At 42.6% G+C, this 18,433-nt stretch overlaps 3 protein-coding genes across 3 annotated transcripts; 1 reads left to right on the plus strand and 2 right to left on the minus strand.

The window, feature by feature from the left end:
* Positions 1–124: 124 nt before the first annotated feature.
* On the minus strand, positions 125–7,644 carry anapc7 (anaphase promoting complex subunit 7). Its single transcript, XM_036527255.1, has 11 exons — positions 7,457–7,644; positions 6,762–6,948; positions 6,178–6,297; positions 5,819–5,930; positions 5,549–5,702; positions 4,659–4,801; positions 4,104–4,221; positions 3,301–3,497; positions 2,685–2,909; positions 1,738–1,888; positions 125–1,077 (listed from the first exon to the last, which is right to left on the minus strand). Exons 1-11 carry the CDS (start codon positions 7,555–7,557, stop codon positions 888–890), a joined length of 1,698 nt encoding a protein of 565 aa, XP_036383148.1. The 5' UTR covers positions 7,558–7,644; the 3' UTR covers positions 125–887.
* A 338-nt stretch (positions 7,645–7,982) lies between these two features.
* LOC118776438 (ubiquitin-conjugating enzyme E2 G1-like) lies at positions 7,983–12,890 on the plus strand. Its single transcript, XM_036526796.1, has 6 exons — positions 7,983–8,152; positions 10,323–10,425; positions 10,646–10,743; positions 11,487–11,665; positions 12,191–12,307; positions 12,594–12,890. The coding sequence occupies exons 1-5, from the start codon at positions 8,110–8,112 to the stop codon at positions 12,275–12,277; spliced, it is 510 nt and encodes a 169-aa protein (XP_036382689.1). The 5' UTR covers positions 7,983–8,109; the 3' UTR covers positions 12,278–12,307; positions 12,594–12,890.
* Positions 12,891–14,465: 1,575 nt separating this feature from the next.
* LOC118776864 (actin-related protein 2/3 complex subunit 3-A) lies at positions 14,466–17,853 on the minus strand. Its single transcript, XM_036527471.1, has 7 exons — positions 17,765–17,853; positions 17,012–17,111; positions 16,600–16,676; positions 15,692–15,760; positions 15,371–15,497; positions 15,071–15,165; positions 14,466–14,687 (listed from the first exon to the last, which is right to left on the minus strand). The coding sequence occupies exons 1-7, from the start codon at positions 17,768–17,770 to the stop codon at positions 14,625–14,627; spliced, it is 537 nt and encodes a 178-aa protein (XP_036383364.1). The 5' UTR covers positions 17,771–17,853; the 3' UTR covers positions 14,466–14,624.
* Between the last annotated feature and the right edge of the window lie 580 nt (positions 17,854–18,433).

Below are 18,433 nucleotides of genomic sequence, written 5' to 3' on the forward strand. Positions count from 1 at the left end.
GCACCCAGGGGGTGTGTTGTACGGACGTAATGCACGTTTTGCCCCAAAAAACAAGTGACACCAACAGCTCAGAAAGGCTCCCAATACCTGAGAAACACGCTGCACTGCAGACGCAACACCACTGCCATGATTTTATTTCCTTTACGCTCCTAAACGACACAAGTTCATGTTATATATATGTATATGTACAGCACACTACACTGTGTTATAAACATCTGTATAAGGAACCCCCCTCCCCACCCACCACCTTCCCCCATCATCAGTTATAGTGCCAAGAATGCAATTCAGAAGAAACCAGTACATGATTGGCATGAAGCATTCTTTTTCTCAAAGAACACAGAGAAAGAGCAGGCCACAAAAGTCATTCATCAGAAAAAGAGAAAAAAAAAAACCGATATGAACATTTTATGATGCAAAAAATTACATAAGACAAAAGCTTAAAAACCTGTATGACAGCAGCCATACAGGAACAGGGAACAGACAGCACCCTGAAAAAAGACACTGAATAAAGAGACTGCAGAAAATCCTTCTCCCGTTCTGTATGTATATATACACACGCACGCACACGTACACGAGGAACATCATCCCACACAAGTCCTCGCACAGCAGATCTCATGCAGTTGGCCCAGCTCCTGCAACGTCACGGAACTGACAGAGGCCCTACATGGGTGGGCAGGTGTGGGGGTGATGGCGTGCCACACCCTCTCACCCAAGCAGGGCGTGTGTCACCCTCCCCCCCCGGGGCACAGGTCCCACCCTAACACACAGATAATATGGGGACTTACTGAATGCAATAACTGATTGGGAGGGAGTGTGGGTGGGACTGTGATATGGGGCCCTGTGCAGGGGGGCTGGGGGTGGGTGACTCTGAGGAGCTGGGCCGGGGGTCACTGCATGCCGAACCACTGCTCCTGGTCAGCCCACTGCGCCGCCTCGCTGTCACTGCCCTCCAGGTCCCCGTCCTCCCCGCTGCCCTCCATGTCGTCCCCATCCTCCTCCACCGTGGCGTCCGTCGGGCTCTCCTCCTTCTCCATCTTCTGCATGCCCTCCAGGGACTTCTGGTCGTTGGGGTCCAGGCTGAAAGCAGAGAGAAAGAGCAGTGGTCACCCTGCCTTCTGCTAACCCGGTTCCCACCTCACTGTATCCACAGTGGCAGCAAGGCAAAACTTACTTACTGGTTTACTGAACCTCCTCTTACACACTCTTTAATAGGCATTCATATACAAATCCTCAGAAACCACAGTTACTTCAGTTAGGTATCTTGGTTTCTGGCTCAGGCGTTCTTGGTATCTGGATTTCCTCGATTTGAGTCTTTGATGCAATTGCCACAGGTCAACACTAGAGGGCACCCTGCACTAACCTGTACAGTAAACAATGAGGCCATGTAAAGTGCACTGAACCAGAAATTGAGGAGGTCTTAAAAATGCTAAACTGACATTTAATTCCTTTAATGCGTTCACTTGATATTTTGCTTTGTCAGGGTTCCTGGTATTTGTATGTTCCTTAGGGACTCAACATTTTGTGCTCCTGCTGGTGCAACCTCACATTGCCCATAGTGGAAAATTTACAATGAGATCTATTCTTTTGATAGTATTGAATGTGTTTCTTAAATTAGCTTGTTGTGACAGTCTAAGTGATGAAGTCAAAGGAGATTTCTACACATATATCTGATTTTCAAACATCCACACAAATATGTGTCTGATACATCTCAAAACATCAACTCCTGCAATTTGTTACCTGAGTGCTATGCTATACTGGTCCATTGCCTCTTGGTAGTCGTTGACTGCCACCAGGAAATCTCCCAACATCCTGTGCAACACACAGTCACTCTGATTGGCCAGGGCGTGTCGCAGTAAAGCGATGCCTTCTTCGTATTTCTGTTCCCTACCTGGAACAAGAAAATAAAAACACAACCTTGGCTATCATGTGCCACTAATCTCTATACCTAGTTTACAGGAAATACAGGCAATCTAAGTACAAGGACACTGTAAGTCTAAACACTACAAAAACCTATCCACATTTTTACAGTAGTGCAGTACATTAACTGGTCCTGGGGGCATAGTGTTGATATCAACTGGAACAGGAAATGACCTGTCAGTTAATTAGGTTAATTGAACTGGTAGGTGCATACTGATCATCTTTTGACATTTCTGAATTAATTTTTTTTAAATCCATTGTGAAAGAAATAGTGGTGTTTGAGGAGTATGTGTTAGAAGAAAATTACACTTCATTCAACATATTGAATCAAGAGTGGTTAGCTGTTTCAATCACACTTAACTGACTGAATTAGTTGCCCAGTTCATTGTGCTAGGCCTCACTGAACAATTACTGTTAATCAATAAATCTGAATAGCTTTGTAATTTTTCAGGGGCTCAAATGGATAGAAATGACATCCAGAAAATAATTCACTTGTATCCTTCTGTTAGAACAACGATGTTTGTAATATCCAGTCTCAGTAAGAACAAGCTAACAGCAGAGACGTGTTAAGTGATGTCATATCCAGAGCTCAGCTAAAATACGGCCCAGTAAATACGGTGGGTTTCCCAATGGTCCTAGGAAATAACCCCATTAATGAGCGCCCCCAACTGCTGCAGCGGAGCAGTGCGGAGCTGTTCCTGCGTTCTTTGGTGAGATTTACCCTGAGCATCCCGAAACACATATTCGCCCCCCCCCCCCCCACTCACTCAAAAGCTCCGCCTTCTTCACCACAGCCTTGATGTAGTCGGGCCTCTGGGCCAGCGCTTTGTCCAGCAGGGTCTTGGCCTTCTCCTGGGTCAGAGGGTCCTCCAGGCACACTGTGGCCAGGATGGTCAGAGTCTGGGCGTTGGCTCCCAGCGTCTTGTAAATGTTGTTGGCCATCCCCATGGCCTCCCGGATCCCGTTGGAGGCCAGGTAACAGTCGATCAGTCCTGGCAGGAGGAAGCGGAAACCATAACGTTGAATGTAAAAGGAATTAAGTTCACTGCTTCTGTAGCCAACACTGTGATTACCGTTGCTGCTCTCTGGGGGTTCTGATCCAGGGTGTATATAACAGCCATGTCTGTGTGTCTTGCATGAAACCTTATACCTGTATATGCAGCTTGCTTTCCAATGGAGATATCAGTGTAAAGTAAAACACCACTGTCCCACTTGATATTTGATCCCATAATTACATGATCACTGGCCAAGAGTCAGCCCCCAAACCGCTATGTGGCAAACTACAGTATCTCTCCTCCACATATCCATTCTCCACCAAATAGCTCATTATTATGACCAGATGTTGGAGTTTGGGGGGTTTTTTGCCCTCTGCCTCAGCCTTGCCTTCGTAGCAGTCCAGGCGGCAGGGGGCCAGGCGCATGGCCTCTCGGAAGTGGATGATGGCCTCCTGCACCCGGCCCATGTTGCGCAGCGCTGCCCCCTTCAGGAGGAGGGCCTGCACACTGTTGCTGTTCAGCTGAATGGCCTTGGCGCCCAGGTAGAGGGCACGTGAGTAGCGCTTGCTGTAGAAACTGTGGCAGCTGGAGGGAGAAGGGGGGGGGGGGGGGGGGGAAACACAGGCAATGTCACACCAAGGACGTCCTGTCACTTCTCTCTTTCCTTCTTTCATTCGGTTTCCCACACAACGTGGGGTGACAGTGTAGCATAGTGCTAAGGAGCAGGGGTCGTAACCGAAACGTCGCTGCTGTATCCAGCTGTACAAATGGACATGTAAAAATTGTAACCTATGAAAGTTGATTTGGATAAGAGCATCTGCTAAATGACAATAATGGAATGTAATGTAAAGTAACATCTGAAGTTCTGCACTTACACAGCCATGCCTTTTTGGGCAACTACTCCCAACCCCTTTTCTCCTACTTTTAAGCCTAGTGGATTTCTAAACTCTGATAACCTCAGAAATGTAAATGTAGGCTAAGGGTTATTGCACATTTATTCATTTGGCAGATGCTTTTATCCAAAGCAACTTACAAGTGCAACAGAGTACAACACAAGCAAAAAGCCATATAAGGAGTCAACAATACTAGAAAATATTACAAGTCTACATGGTGCCTCATAACGGGCCATTACATACAGACACTGATCAGAGTAACACAAGCACTGTGCCACGCATTCACTGCAGCTCTCACCCGGATATGACCCAGGGCTCGGCGTGCTGGTCTGAGATGTTGAACAATCGTCCTCCAAGGACCTCCACATCCTCTAGGTGGCCCTCACGTGCCATCAGGTAGCCGTACACATCCATGCCTAAGGACACACGCCAACACCACTGCAGTTAGTCACATCAGTATACATCCTTGGCACTGAATTGTACTAATAATGGCTGCATGCACACTGCCCAGTTAGTTAGATGTATTCCACTACTGCATATAGAGAAAAGGGTTACAAAATGGCTCTTACACTGAAGAGCTAGCAATATCTGGATACAATGTAACTAAATTTGACACCATCAATGAGCAACAGGACTAACACCCTACAATGTAATATAACACTGAAAAAACATCACAGGATTACAATACAACACTTTCTACTTTCCAGCTAAACCTGTTTATAACACACATGAACAATATTCAGGTATGGTCACATGGATTGCCTGGACTTTCACCAAAATAACAAGCAAAGGTACAGAGAGATAGTGTCCATAAACCACCTTCACAGCTCCACTGTCTGATGGAGACTTGTACCTTTGATCAGATAAGGATCCAGCATCTGGGCTTGCTCAAACTTCAGGATGGCGTTCTTGGTGTCCCCCGCCCTGAAGTAGAGGTCAGCCAGGCTCACCAGCAGATCCACGTTGTCCCGTAGCAGGGACTTCTTCTCCAGAGAGCTGAGCAGGAGAGGGAGGTGGGAACATGATTCAGCTGCTGTGTAATACCCATCCTGCTTCTCATACTGATGAAACTGCATGGAGACCTTTGTGCACATGTCAGGTCATAGAAGGCAAATCATTGTTTTTCTGGTGCATACTGCAAGCTACTAGCACAACTGGAATTACCTTTCAGCTTGTGTAGTCACTTGCAAAATATTCAAAATATTCTTTTTTTTTTTACTTTTACTTTACTTTTACTTAAGTCTGTGGTAATACTCCAAGGATTGTTCAACGGGTTAATTGAAATTCTGTCATTAGAAACTAATAAGTTTTTACATTTACACATAACTGCTTTGGTATATGAAAATATTACACAAATATATATTTGACAAACATTTAATGGTACAATATTGAAGGAGACCACAGATTCTTACACATCTAATTTTTTTTAACTTTGCTCCAACACATTTATAAAAAATAATCATTGTGACAATCAAAAATTCCCTGGTACACACACTATTCCACAAAAAGAGTGCCACAATCAGCCATTACCCATTTCAGAGGGGGACCAAATACAGTATCTAGGCAACCCCTCAATAACAGCAGGGCAAAGACAGAGGAAACACAACCGCCAAACAGGCTGTCTGCAAAACTGATTAAAAACAGGTAGAAGAGACTCAATAATCATTTCTGGTACGAGGCTGCCTTCTCCATGAAAAGTCAAGTCAAGAGCACATTCACACAGAAAGAGTCCCGTTTCCTCACCAGATCGTGTTTATGGCTCGCAGGTTGTCCCCGGAGTGAATGAAGGCATACGCCTTGATCCACACAGAGAGCCAGTCCAGGTTGGGAATGCTCTGAATCACATCCATGGTCATTGAGGCCACCTCAGCTCCTTTCACTGACAGGGACAGCAGACCTGGAGCAAACACATCAACAAGGGTGCTTTAATACTGAATACACCACCATGCAGTACACACCACTCATCAGAGATACGCATGTCTGCGTGGGTCACACCACTGAAGCGGCCCTTACCAATGATGGCATCAAGCGCCAGAGGACACTGTCTCAGAACTTCCTTGTAGCTGGTCACTGCGGATCGCTCCTGTCCTGCCTTTCTGTACAGATTAGCCAGCATCATGTTGATCTGCAATCAGGGGAGAACACACTGAACTGAGTTTTACTGTTTGCAACAGTCCTGTTCCAGTGGAGTAGCTTGGTTAACAATTGCATGGTGCATGACCTATGGGTTCAGTGACTGAAGGGTTAGGAACAAATTCAATGGAGTGGTGAGGGGAGTTGATACATCACTGTAAACATTTCAACATGCAGATTCCTGTAAGACAGCAGGGAGGGGGTGATCACTGTGGTTACGACTGGTCATTCGAGCGGACCTTTGGCGTTCTCTGTCGAGAGGGGATCCCATCCAGCACAGCAATAGCATCTCTGTCCAGCTTCAGAATGGTGTAGCACTCAGCAATCTTGTACTTCACTTCAATCTCAGACGGCAGGCTCTAGAATCAGGTCGACCGTACAAGAATTTCAACCATCATTAACGAGTCATAAAATTCAATGTATATGTATACATACAAAGACATGTATATCTTTGCACATGTAATAAAAATACAATTCCACCTCACTTTTTAAACACACATAAACACATTATAAAGGACACTGGAGGTCTTCACAGCACTCAAAATTCATGTATTTCACATAAATTTCACAAAAAATTATCCTGCACACGCTTGAATGAGAACAGCAAGTTTGGAGATCACAAATTGCTTGCTCACAAGCATCACTTCAGAAGAGCTGCTGCCTAAATCAGTTAAGAGAGTCATATAGACGGGCCGAGAGTGGACACAGTTACCTGCAGTAATACATCCGTATAAAAGGAATAATAACGGATCTGCGCACCGCCTGCTCTAAAGTCATACCCGTGAGCAACCTCAAGTTAGGTGGGAATCGTAGACTTGCGTACCTGTGTCTGCAACGAGGACGCCGTTCCTCCCGTAGAAGGGCGCACTTTGGAGGTTTTGCTCAGTACCTTCTTCTGCTGTAGAGCCATCCTGTACTTGCAGCCTGCATTTCTGTATTCTTTGTCGTGGAAGAGGGCGTCCGCGTGGTAGACCAGCAGCTGGTACTTCTGGGACGGGGAGAACAGTTCTCTGCGAAAAAAGGCATGTTACCTTTGTTAGATGGAGCGGGGGGCATTGGGTGTCATGAAGGCAGCACTTCGATCCACAACAGTGACAACACTGTCAGTTAGCTAGCTAACTAACTTTCTTCGCATCTCACGACAGCTACCACGGAAATGGGTTCAAACAGCTGTCAAGCGCGAACAGAAACTATTGCAGACAGGAATGATGCATAATTTCCGATCGAAACTTCACTGAGGATTATTAAGGAAGAATTCCACCATCAGTCAATTTAAAATTAGCTAACGGTAGCGTGATTGCTACACTACTTAACGTTAGTTACACTCAACAAACTCGTGAACGTTAGCTAACAAGCAGAGAACGAGTAGCTAGTATACACCTATCCGCCAAACGGAGTATAGCTACGGAGTATCTGTCTTCTTCAATAGTGATTGTTTGTTAAACGGATTGAGCTGCTAACTAGCTAACCAACTGTGTACCGGAAAGATAAAGCTTCTAAAAGGCGTTTGATACGTACGGGTTATTATTGCTCATAGTCAATAAAAGACTGCTCATTATCCGCACGTTGGAGTGAAGTCCAGCAGCTGCCATATCCCGAACATGATCTATGACATTCATGTTTAGTTGTTTGTTTATCTTGAACAATGAATATAACTAAACAGTCATCAACCGCGAGCTTGCAACGTCGCGAAGTTTACGCCTCCCTAGAAGACACAATTTATATTTGTATCAAATATGGCGCCGCAGGGTCTTGAAGTAGGTCCTTCGCCGGGATTGTTTGCTGCGTCTTAAAAGTTACTAGCTAGCTAGCCGACTATGCATACACAAAAAATAAATTTAAACCAATAACACAAATAAGCTATTATAATACTGTGCGAATATTTATATGGTATTTCAACATCATGTGTGTGTATTTGAACGAATTCCTTGTAGTTTCTGTATTATTTTATTATTCTTTTTTATTCAGGCGAGATGCTTGGGCTACTCGAATACATGCGCATGCGCTGTAAATCGGCTTAAATCACTCCAGGAGCCCTAAATGTGTCAGACACAGGGGCAGCCAGGGGAGCTAAGAAAGGCAATTGGTGGACTCCATATCATTTCCTTTTATTTGATTATCGATATTCCTTCAGCTATAGCTGCGTTCATTTTTGTAGAAGCCCACATACCATGACTGAACAATCGGCGCTGCTTCTTCGAAAACAATTGGCAGGTGAGAATTAGCTAGAAAACCTCAAATTATCTTTAAGCTACTTGCCATCTGAACGGCGCAACAGCCATTCTGAGAGCAGCTAGCTTAGCTAGTCCTGCTGTTTGTTTACATGGCTGTGTACTGTATTTGGCGACTTCAGTTCTTTGCTCCACTTCGCAAACAATGGTGTACTTGAGCGTGTTATTTTTCTTTCTCGGCTAGCCACGTTTGCCATCTTATGTTTGGACATATATCTTTTGGTTAACAAATGCTTCATGACGTTAGCTAGCGAGCTAAATTTACTTTAAACTGTCAATGCCAATGTTACGGACTGTGCTGTTTAAATAGAGCTGACTGGCTAGCTCCTGTGGCCACAATAAATGGACTTTAGCTGGCGACCTTGCAAGATAGTCAACGGGGATTACAAATCCTCGTTCGCAAGCAGCGGTAGATTTCCTTCTTGTTTTGTTAGGCAACAGGCGTTAACATATTTTTATTCAGATATATTGTTAGCTGGCTAGGTAGCTAGCTAACGAACAAAGGAATAATTAGCTTGGGAGCTAGCGAGCTACTGTAGCTACCAAGTCGTACCACTGGGTTGGAGTCCAGCTCGGTTAGCCAAACCAGCTGGCAAGAGACAAACAATTAATGCTGGAATAAAGATGAGCTAGCAACCTAACGTGGCTATATAAAGGGTCAGCTGTCTGCAACATCCATTGACTGTCCCAAGTGTCAAGGTTTCATATTTTAAATATCCCATGGCGTCGAAAGTAGTATTAAATGGAAATTCATTTATCATAAAATGCGTAAATTGGCTCGCCATACTGAATTGAATTGATGTATCACGAATTCCTTCACACGATTAGCTAGGGAGTCTGTTTAAACCACTGCAGTTACAATTTTTAAAGTAAAATTAATTCATTCTCCCAATTTCTATTTTAACAACTTACAAAAGGAACTGTGAACAATTTGTACTCTGTATTACAGAATAAATATTATGGACACTACAATACAAGCCATATTAGTTAGAGCTATAAAAAAATGCGCAAAATAATTTTAGTGCATCCTCAAAGTGGCATGCAACACTGCATTGCCTTGGTAAGTCTACAGGTCTTCCAGATTCATTGTGTCTGAGCTATACGTAGTATGGCAAGCCGTCTTGAGTACATACTGTACTTTAATTATCTGAAGCATGCATTTTTAAGACGCATCAGATTCCTGCTCTCCGTTCCACTTGAAATCTGTTTAAAGCAGAACTGTGTTAATTGAGTGTCAAGTAGGCCTTAATTCCCATGGTTGAAATCAAAGCAATTTATAGACAGCCGAGGAGAGCGCTATCTGGATCGGTCCTCACCAAGAAACATTGAAACATGAATAGTTTCTTTATTGTCCTAATTGATTCACGGTTGTGCCACTTTTCAACCCAAATCGTTAACCGAGTCTCGGTAACGACGTCCATTCTAGTTGTAATGGAAAGCAGTGATCTAAACTCGTCTGCAGCATTCAGCTCCACGTGTTTGGAATGGCCAATGGTAGCTCATTCGGGCGCTGCTTGTTTTCACTAATAGGCTTTTCTTTTCAGTCGCACATTGTCAGATGTCAGCATTTCAGTTAACCAGTTGATTCATTAATTAGCGGAAGTGTGTATGCATTGGCTGGCAATGTTGTCTGCGACAGTTAAGTGTTTTCACATGGCCTGTAGGGAAGGAAGATAAATCAGGTCATTATGTTCATCATTATGTTTATGTAATTTTTCCAAACTGACAATATAAATAACAACATTAAAGAATACAGATTTTTGAGACAAAAAGTACTTTTTGTTATTGTTTTTATGAGTTTCTTGTGGGAAGCCCTTACACCTTAATGCATAGTCGTAACTTTTCATTATAGCACTGCGTTGTACACACCAACCTGTGCAAATGTCTGTATGATAATCAACTGCATAGTTATGGGATGTTTTTTTTATGAATTGAAGTCTTAACATAACAAACATTTTGTGCTTTTAAAAATGGTTTGCATAGCCATTTCGTTGGATCGTTTATCCCAGCCATCCTGTTAGCAGATGTACAGTCTGGCATATCTGGCCTTTCCCATCAAGGTGTGCTTGACCTGTTGGCGGTGCCTGTGTGCATCCTATTGTTTCCTTCTACGTGATAAAACAGGATTCTGTTACACTGTGTTTGGATTTCAGAGCTCAACAAGAACCCCGTGGAAGGCTTTTCAGCCGGCCTGATAGACGACGATGATATCTACAAATGGGAAGTTGTCATCATAGGCCCACAGGACACGCTTTTGTAAGTGTCTGTGCGTGGAGGAGGGTTATTGAATGTCATTGACCCAGAACTGCTTTTGAGCACTTTAACAGTGTCTAGTTAGCAGTGTTTTGATTACTTTTCCATCTGTTGAACTGTCTTTGACATTTAATGAAGAAAAAGATTAAAATGTATTATATTGTTTGACATCTTTGGTGGTAAAAGTCATGAAAACCTTGTTGCCCTTTTTCTTCCGTTGCAGCGAAGGGGGATTTTTTAAGGCATACCTGACCTTTCCTTATGATTACCCATTGCGGCCTCCAAAGATGAAGTTTATTACAGAAATCTGGCATCCCAACGGTAGGATGATATTTTTTATTACCCTTTTAATGTGAATGTTTCCCCCTATGCAGCGTTATTTCCAGTTTTGAAAGGTTAGACTCCATCCCACCCTTTACGGAACACTTCTTGAATGAAGAATTCGGCTGAGCAGTCTCGATTTATTGCCCTAAAATTAATACTGGTCAATCAGTTAAACCATTAAAAATGCATTTTGATTGCCTCAGCCAGTTAAGGCACTTCTTGAGCATAGGTGGAGTCGGGTTCGAGTCTGAGCTGTGTCATTCGCGAGCAATGACTGGGAGTCCAAAACACAAGGGTAGGGTGGGTTTCATCAGCCAGGGTCCACCTGTCTCGCCACCACGGTACTTTCCATCAGCTCGTGAGGTGCCTGTGAGTCATGCAGATGGCGTCATTGGAGATGCGCTTACCATCCAATCAGAATTCACTCTGCTGTGGTGCACTATGGGACATGTAATGTGAAAAATAGCCATTGGTTGCATGTGAGTGTATTGGAGGATTGCATATGTCCCATTTCAGTATCCCTGCGCAAGCACGGATGGTGGTGGCAGAGGCAGGCTTGGTGTACTGCAGTTGGCATTTTCAAATTTGTTGGAAGAAGCATACAGAAAGTGCAAAAGAATGCATTTTGACTTGTGGAGTGCAAAGGATGGTGATCTCCTGACTCGGGACGGTGTGGATCTTGACTCCCACCACCCCAGGCTGGTGACATGACCTTGAATTGCCTTCAAACTCTTCCTCAGTGGCGAAGAACGGAGATGTGTGTATCTCCATCCTGCACGAGCCGGGGGAGGACAAGTTTGGCTACGAGAAGCCGGAGGAGAGATGGCTGCCCATCCACACAGTGGAGACCATCATGATCAGCGTTATCTCCATGCTAGCCGACCCCAACAGTGACTCGCCTGCCAATGTGGATGCTGCGGTGAGTCCCACTGCCCTGCACTAGTACAGGAGACCGCCTACACTCGTCAGAGATTCATTTTAGGGACCCCCCCCCCCAAAAATAACCTTTGAATACCCTCCTACTTCTGTTATGAAGACTTATGCCCAAAGGGGAGTCATTCCCAACACAAAATAACCACATTTAAGAGTAAGAACAGTGTGATAGTGCAACTAATATAAATATTCATATTTATGTAGTGATGCTATAATCGTGTGTAACTTGTAAGATTAATGGGTTGCCTCAGCATCCTGTAGGCCAGGAATAAAGAATGAAACCAGGGACAGTGAGAGGTTCCCTGTGCGAATATTCAGAACCGTGAGTCTGAAATGCACAACTGGCCCGTGCCCTTTTCTACAACTAAGTTAAATAACCATCTTAAAGAATGACCATCGGTTTTTGGGAGTCAGGCTGATCGTCTTTACAGTGCTGAGCATTGGGAGGCTGTCCCATCTGTGGCCGGTGCAGATGGATTTGGAAAGGTGATGGTTGCACTTCCCCTTGCAGAAAGAGTGGAGGGAGGACCCTAACGGGGAGTTCAAGAGGAAGGTGGCTCGCTGTGTAAGGAAAAGCCAAGAAATGGCGTTTGACTAAGCCTCCCATTGCTGTTATATAACATCCAGGGTAAGTAATTCAGATATGTGCGACATAACAAGACCCTTTACATCCTGTTCATAAAGTCTCCTGAGCTCAGCTGAACTGAACTCCCTATAAGGGGAGGATGCAGGATCAGAAATGACTTTCAACAGTTTTGTGATGAGCACAAGATGTTTCCTTTTTAATATTAAAGAGGAAGTTAGGGATGACAGAGTATTCTGTATAATATATACTATAATCAGTGTTTTTTGTTGGAAATATTATTGCTTTATGCAACAGAGATTACTTCATGTATTCCATTTTTTCCTTCTAGCTAAAGGAAATGGCTTCTTGAAGAAAATCAAAGTCATTCTTCAAAAAAAGGCTTTTTGCGCCATTCTTTTGCTAGTTGGGGATGCGAAACAACCAGGCAGCCATTTTGGTTGTTTCTGAAAGGCTCTTGTGTTTCTGTGAGGAATGATTGTTGGAAGTGTACCAGCTAAGTAACTTTTGATTTCCTACCTGGAAAGTGTATATTTAATTTTATTTATTTTGAAGATTATAATAATGATAATAATAATGTAAGATATGTCACTACTGTAAATGAACTTGCTTTTTTATCAGCTGCTGAACGGTTTCTACTTTATACCAGGTTTCTTATGCAATTTCTTGGGTATTTTGTTGTGGTGCTTGGAAAAAAAAAACGAAACAAAAAAAAAATAGAAAATCCAGTTTCTTTTCCCACCCCTCCCTCATAGTCACTCCTAAACATGACGAAAGCCGAACTGCAAAACGTGACGCATTCACACATTTCTTTCACCAAGGATTCAACCTTGTCTGTCAATCACTGCTGCCTTATTTTGTGTTCACTCCTCTGGTGGCCCCGCTGAGGGACTGTAAGCTGTTCCCAGGAGGCTGTTTCTCTTCAGTTTTTGATTGAATTCTTTTTAACAAACCAAAAAAGATATTATGAAAACATAAGCTGTGATTTATTTTTGTGTACATAATGATAAAGTACCATACTGGCACCTGGATTTACCTCAGCTCCAAACATATCTGGTTTGTTTTTTTTTTTCCTTTACTTGTTATATGCATTTGAAATGGTTTGTTTCGTTTTTTTTGTTTGAAGTTGTCCTTCTGGTGGAAGTACACTGACACTGCAGTGCATGTGATCAATTGCTGTTTTACTGATGTTCAACTGGCATGTACGCTACCTGCTCATTAACGTTGTTTCCTGTATGTTCTTTTCAGTGTATTTTTGTTTTTTCCATGTTCTGAGTAGCTTATTACATTGTAAATAAAAGGTATAAAAACTGAAACATTTTGTGAATAACTGTAATACCAAAAAGGCAAAATTACTATGAGGAGTTTTAACTGTTTGATTAACAATTGCAGCTTGTCAAAAACTGGTCATTTGTTCTGACCCTATCACCTTGTGAACACCTGGTGGTAAATCCAGGTATGAGCAGGCAATTCATTTCCTCGAGGTGACGTTGAGAAGGTAAGCAAAAAAAATAAGGTGGCTTAGCTATGGGAAGTGTGAATTCTGCTTGATTGCTAATTCTTGAATTAATCATTGTGATATTACGGGAATGGTGAGGTTTTAGTTGTTCTCTAGGTTGGTCATGAGAGGCCATACAGTTTGTGTTTAGCTGACATCAGACAGGAATGCCATTGTTTTTAAAGCATACTATGTCCTGTTGTTTAAATACTCTTTTAGCGCTAGCACAGTGAGTTTTGTCATGCTCGTACTTCCCCCACCGTCATGCTCTGTCCTACTTTGACCGGTGTTCACTGTATTCATGCCAGAGAAACTGAGCATATCAAATCTCATGAAGCAATACAACCAGAAAGCCACAGTGATTCCCCCTCACCTGAATGAGGTTTAAGTTAATTTTTTTTAATCTGGTTACCCTGATGTGTTTCACCTCTTGTTTTGTGAAATGTGTACTCAATCTGAGCCCCAATAAAGTGTGTAAAAACTTCCTGGACTTCTGTGACATTGAAATGCTCTCATATTAAACTGAAATATGTCTTTGATTTTACACTGGAAAAACTGGCCATGCTAGGAATTTCCTCAAACTAACAAAAACCAGAGATCATGCAATTAATAAGAAGCCCTTCTCAATTCCAGAAAATAGGTTTAGGGGTGAGGTACAGACTACATTTTGATGTACAATTTTGGACTTCAGGAATGCACAACAAATAAATTAGGGCTTTTTTTATTGTTAAGCACCAGCTTAATCAAAACAATGAAGGTGTGTTCATTTTATTATATCCATACACAGTATAAAAAAATCATTTAAGGACATCCGCACAAACAGACAAGAATGTACATATTGCAGCAAAAATCCCTGGTAGCTGTCTACTGTCCAGGTGCAGACAGGCTCTTGTTCATGAACTGTTTCTTCACAAAGCAAATCCACCACTAGAAGAAAGGACATTATCAACACGTTTCACCTACAGAGGAACAGTAACACTGGCTAAAAAATTTAGGAGATGAACTGAATTTTGCAGTCTGTCTAGATTTACTCTCATTTAGATTTTTTAATATTTAGTCTGGTGGCAGATGCACAAACCAGACCGACATACAAAAAAAAAAAAAAAGACTTCCTATTCTCATTGCCCGATTCAAAAAGAGGGCATTTTTACAGGCCCTGATTAAACCTGATCTAGGGCAAGAGGAAGTATTTGGGTAGCTAGATCGGCCAGGTATGTAATTAAGTCCTAAATGCGTGCCGTTTCAGTTCTATGAAACATTCCTACTGGGCACACAGATTTAGCTGAAAGGAGGAGGGGACAGGGCCTCACCTTGCTCGGCTTATCCGTCTGGGAGTCAAAAACACGGTCGCAAAGCCTCAGGCCTGTCTCCTGCCGGATCTGCTGTAGATAGGCTCTCATCGTCTCTGTGTAGAGGAGCACAGCTTTCACCATATTCTCCATTCAAAAAATTCTTACTGAACCAGTACCGAGTGGCTTGGCTCATGCTTTAGATACCTTTTTTATGTACTCTGCTAACACCCCCCCCCCCCATCACTCATTGCACTCATCTGTCTTTTGGTGACTTGTAAGGCAATTATACTAGTAAGCACAGTTTTGCAGCTTTGTTACCTTCTTCCTGCTTGTTGGTAGGCTTGGCATACATGGCGTTCAGAGGGAAGCCCGGCTCTCCTGGAATTGGGAAGTTGGTGATGCCCAGGGTGTACATCTCCTTCTCTCCCTGACCCTTAGAGCTACACTGTAAACATCGCAACAAGATTCAGTAAGGTCATACAAAAAACTGTTGATTTGAGTATACAGCACCAAAAAATATCCCAGAATGGAACTGGTCCACAACGTTATGGTTGACACACAGAGCCATTGGCCATTAGACCACATTCCTTGCAACGCTAAGTGCTACATGTGTCCCATCAGCCTCCTAGTTATTCTTACCTTCTGCAGCTTCTTCAGGCATTCTGAAATGTAGAGTGTCACATAAATCAAAGTCCTGTCTGCTTCATTCTGAAAAAGAAACCTTCATTTCAGTCACCTCAAAAACAAACTACGTGACATCACCTTTACTCTGCGTTTCAGTCAGGTCAGAGACTAACAAGCTGTTAGCGCATACACTAACAGTCCTGCAAGCTCAGGAAAGCTTTGTGTGTTTGAGGGTAAAGTCAAACTCAGCAGACCTTCTTCAAGACAGAATGTTCAATGGCAGAGCCACAGGGGGACCAAGCAGCCCTGCCTGTGTTCTACTCAGCAGCAAACAACCTTCAAAATGCTTCCTTTCAGGGAGAGATGTCCACAAAATAAGTTGCACCTTATAATGCTTTCTAACTGAAATGACAAAATAAAGTTATGGAAAATATATGGGGCGGATGTAGCACAGCGGTTAAGGAGCAGAACTCATAACCAAAAGATTGCCAGTTCGATTCCTGGCTGGGACACTGCTGCTGTACCCTTACACAAGGTACTTAACCCAGACTTCCCTCTGTAAATATCCAGCTGTATAAATGGATAACTTTCTAAAAACTATAAAGGATGCAAGTTGCTCTAGATGACAGCGTCAGCTAAATGCTGATAATGTAATGTAATATTGAGTATACTTATTTTAGCTTTAAGATGGGCTTACTCCACAGGTATACATGAAGCATCTTTTGATGCAGAAGGCCCACCAAAGGTAAAATCAAATAAATCACACAGGAGTGTAAGGGCAATGTGCAAGTATTCTTCTCTGATTTTACAAATTATTATTTGTCCATGCATAGTTGACATTAAACAGAACACATGCCTGACAATGATAAGAACATAGGTATAGATGAGCAAATCTACTCATCCCAGGTTGTGGAGAGTCTCACCTTGATTTCATAGTTTTTGAAGAAGACATTGGCTTTGAAGTAATAGATGGCCTCGTCAATGATGTCTTGATCTTTGGCTGAAACGGTAAATATACGCATTTATATTAACACAAGCACGCACCTTGCAGATATTTTTTAAGTGTAAAAGCCACCGCGTAGGTTCTTGGTTTGAACATTACCAAATAAGGAAGACAGCTGCAACCACGTAAAGTGGGCGGTGCCGCGGTGAACTCCCATTTCTCTCACTACAACTACTAGCACCGACATCGAAAGTCATGTCTGCCACATAAAACGTCAACAGTAAAGTTTCGCTGGTCAGTTAATACAAAAAGCCTCGCAAGGTCGACCAAAAAATCTGCCAATTAAAAAACCCAATACACACAATATTTCACAGGACTTCGAAATTACTTACTCTCTTTGGGAGCGGGACCTTTAAACTGTGTTTTCAGGGGCAGCAAAGCCATGTTCCCCACCAGTTTGGTGTCGGGGTCCATCAGATTAGAGTGGTAAGCCTACAAAAAGTAGTGTGCATTGATTTATAATCACCAGACAGTTCACACAGATATCCAACCACCTAGCTACCTAGGTTGTTGGCCATTTACTACATTAGTTCTCCTATGGTTCGCCCCTTTCATGTAACTCGCTTTCAAAAAATTGCATTTACTTCGGTAACTTTCTGGTAAATTACAATCGCTATTAGTATATCCATCGTAGCCAGCTAATTCTGGTCATTTCCGTATCTATGACACTGACAGCTAGCTATTGTCGCTTGCACTACTTTGTTGGCAGTTATTAACGCTGACACTGCTAGTTGGCCAAATAGCTTCACATTGTAACGCCGTTTTGGAGAGATCAATGGTATTAAGGGTGTGATATAACTAGAAACTTAGCTAACCAACCAACTATAACATCCCAATAAGCAGTACACCATCTAAGACAGTCGACTAGGTAACGTTAACTAGCTAAATGCCATTCAAGCTCACTCAGCTAACGCACAGAACAACTTCCTTAGCGGGTACGAGCTAGCAATTAGCTATTGGCGAGCTACTGTGACACTAGAAGAGATTAGACCTGGTTAGTAAATACACTCATTACACACAAAAGACACACATATTACAGAAGCAGAAATCACAGAAAATGAAAATATTAAGCCAAGATTTCTTACTGGCATCTTCACTGTGCAACTCAGCAAACTGGCCACAAACAGCAAATTTACGGGGCGCAGCACAGAGGAAATACCACTGGTTTCTTCGTGTTTCAACAGGGTTGTTGCATCAGCTAAATGTGCATTACTGCCATCTAATGTACCGGAGGGTGAGTACGAGATACAGGGAAATCATGTACATTTTTAGTTGAAGCGTAATGTTGTTTCACATTTAATCTGTGATGTTGTAGCCTATGTTTATCGAAATGTCTTGATATGAAAAACATTTATATTGCACATCAAAAATTCATGCATCTGTCAAATAGGTGCCAATGTAGTATTCCAATTTAAATGGTGAAAATTAATCTATTGAAAAAAACATTTCCATGTAGGCTACAAAAAAAAGAAAGAAAAAAAACCCAGGGGTAAAAAGCTGAGCCGAAATTCTAGCAGTCACGATGTTTACAAATATTCCACTTAATCCTCATCCGAAAAATGCTCCAGCAGATAAATGTGAAACTTGAAAGGGACCTGGTCTCCTTTGGTTACTTGACATTCAACAGTGTTGCTGGATACGGTCAACACAGAGTGAAGCTGGCCGTCACTTCTCAGTTGCATCGAAAGACACAGCTCTCTTTCCAAAAATGCTACCTAAATATTTATTATTCTGACTATAAGCCTGCAAGGTTT

Source organism: Megalops cyprinoides, chromosome 4 (genome assembly GCF_013368585.1).
Source record: "Megalops cyprinoides isolate fMegCyp1 chromosome 4, fMegCyp1.pri, whole genome shotgun sequence".
In the NCBI taxonomy this organism is placed as follows: domain Eukaryota; kingdom Metazoa; phylum Chordata; class Actinopteri; order Elopiformes; family Megalopidae; genus Megalops; species Megalops cyprinoides.

Coding starts and splice junctions, on each gene's coding strand:
- anapc7 (XM_036527255.1), bottom strand. CDS start 7,557: ATGAATGTCATAGATCATGTTCGGGATATGGCAGCTGCTGGACTTCAC. Junction 4,802..5,548: donor CGAGCCATAAACACGATCTG/GTGAGGAAACGG, acceptor TCTCCTGCTCAG/CTCTCTGGAGAAGAAGTCCC. Junction 1,078..1,737: donor CAGTATAGCATAGCACTCAG/GTAACAAATTGC, acceptor CTCTGCTTTCAG/CCTGGACCCCAACGACCAGA.
- LOC118776438 (XM_036526796.1), top strand. CDS start 8,110: ATGACTGAACAATCGGCGCTGCTTCTTCGAAAACAATTGGCAG. Junction 8,153..10,322: donor TCTTCGAAAACAATTGGCAG/GTGAGAATTAGC, acceptor TTTGGATTTCAG/AGCTCAACAAGAACCCCGTG. Junction 11,666..12,190: donor CTGCCAATGTGGATGCTGCG/GTGAGTCCCACT, acceptor TTCCCCTTGCAG/AAAGAGTGGAGGGAGGACCC.
- LOC118776864 (XM_036527471.1), bottom strand. Junction 15,498..15,691: donor GCCTGAAGAAGCTGCAGAAG/GTAAGAATAACT, acceptor CGATGTTTACAG/TGTAGCTCTAAGGGTCAGGG. Junction 15,166..15,370: donor TACCAACAAGCAGGAAGAAG/GTAACAAAGCTG, acceptor TCCTCTACACAG/AGACGATGAGAGCCTATCTA.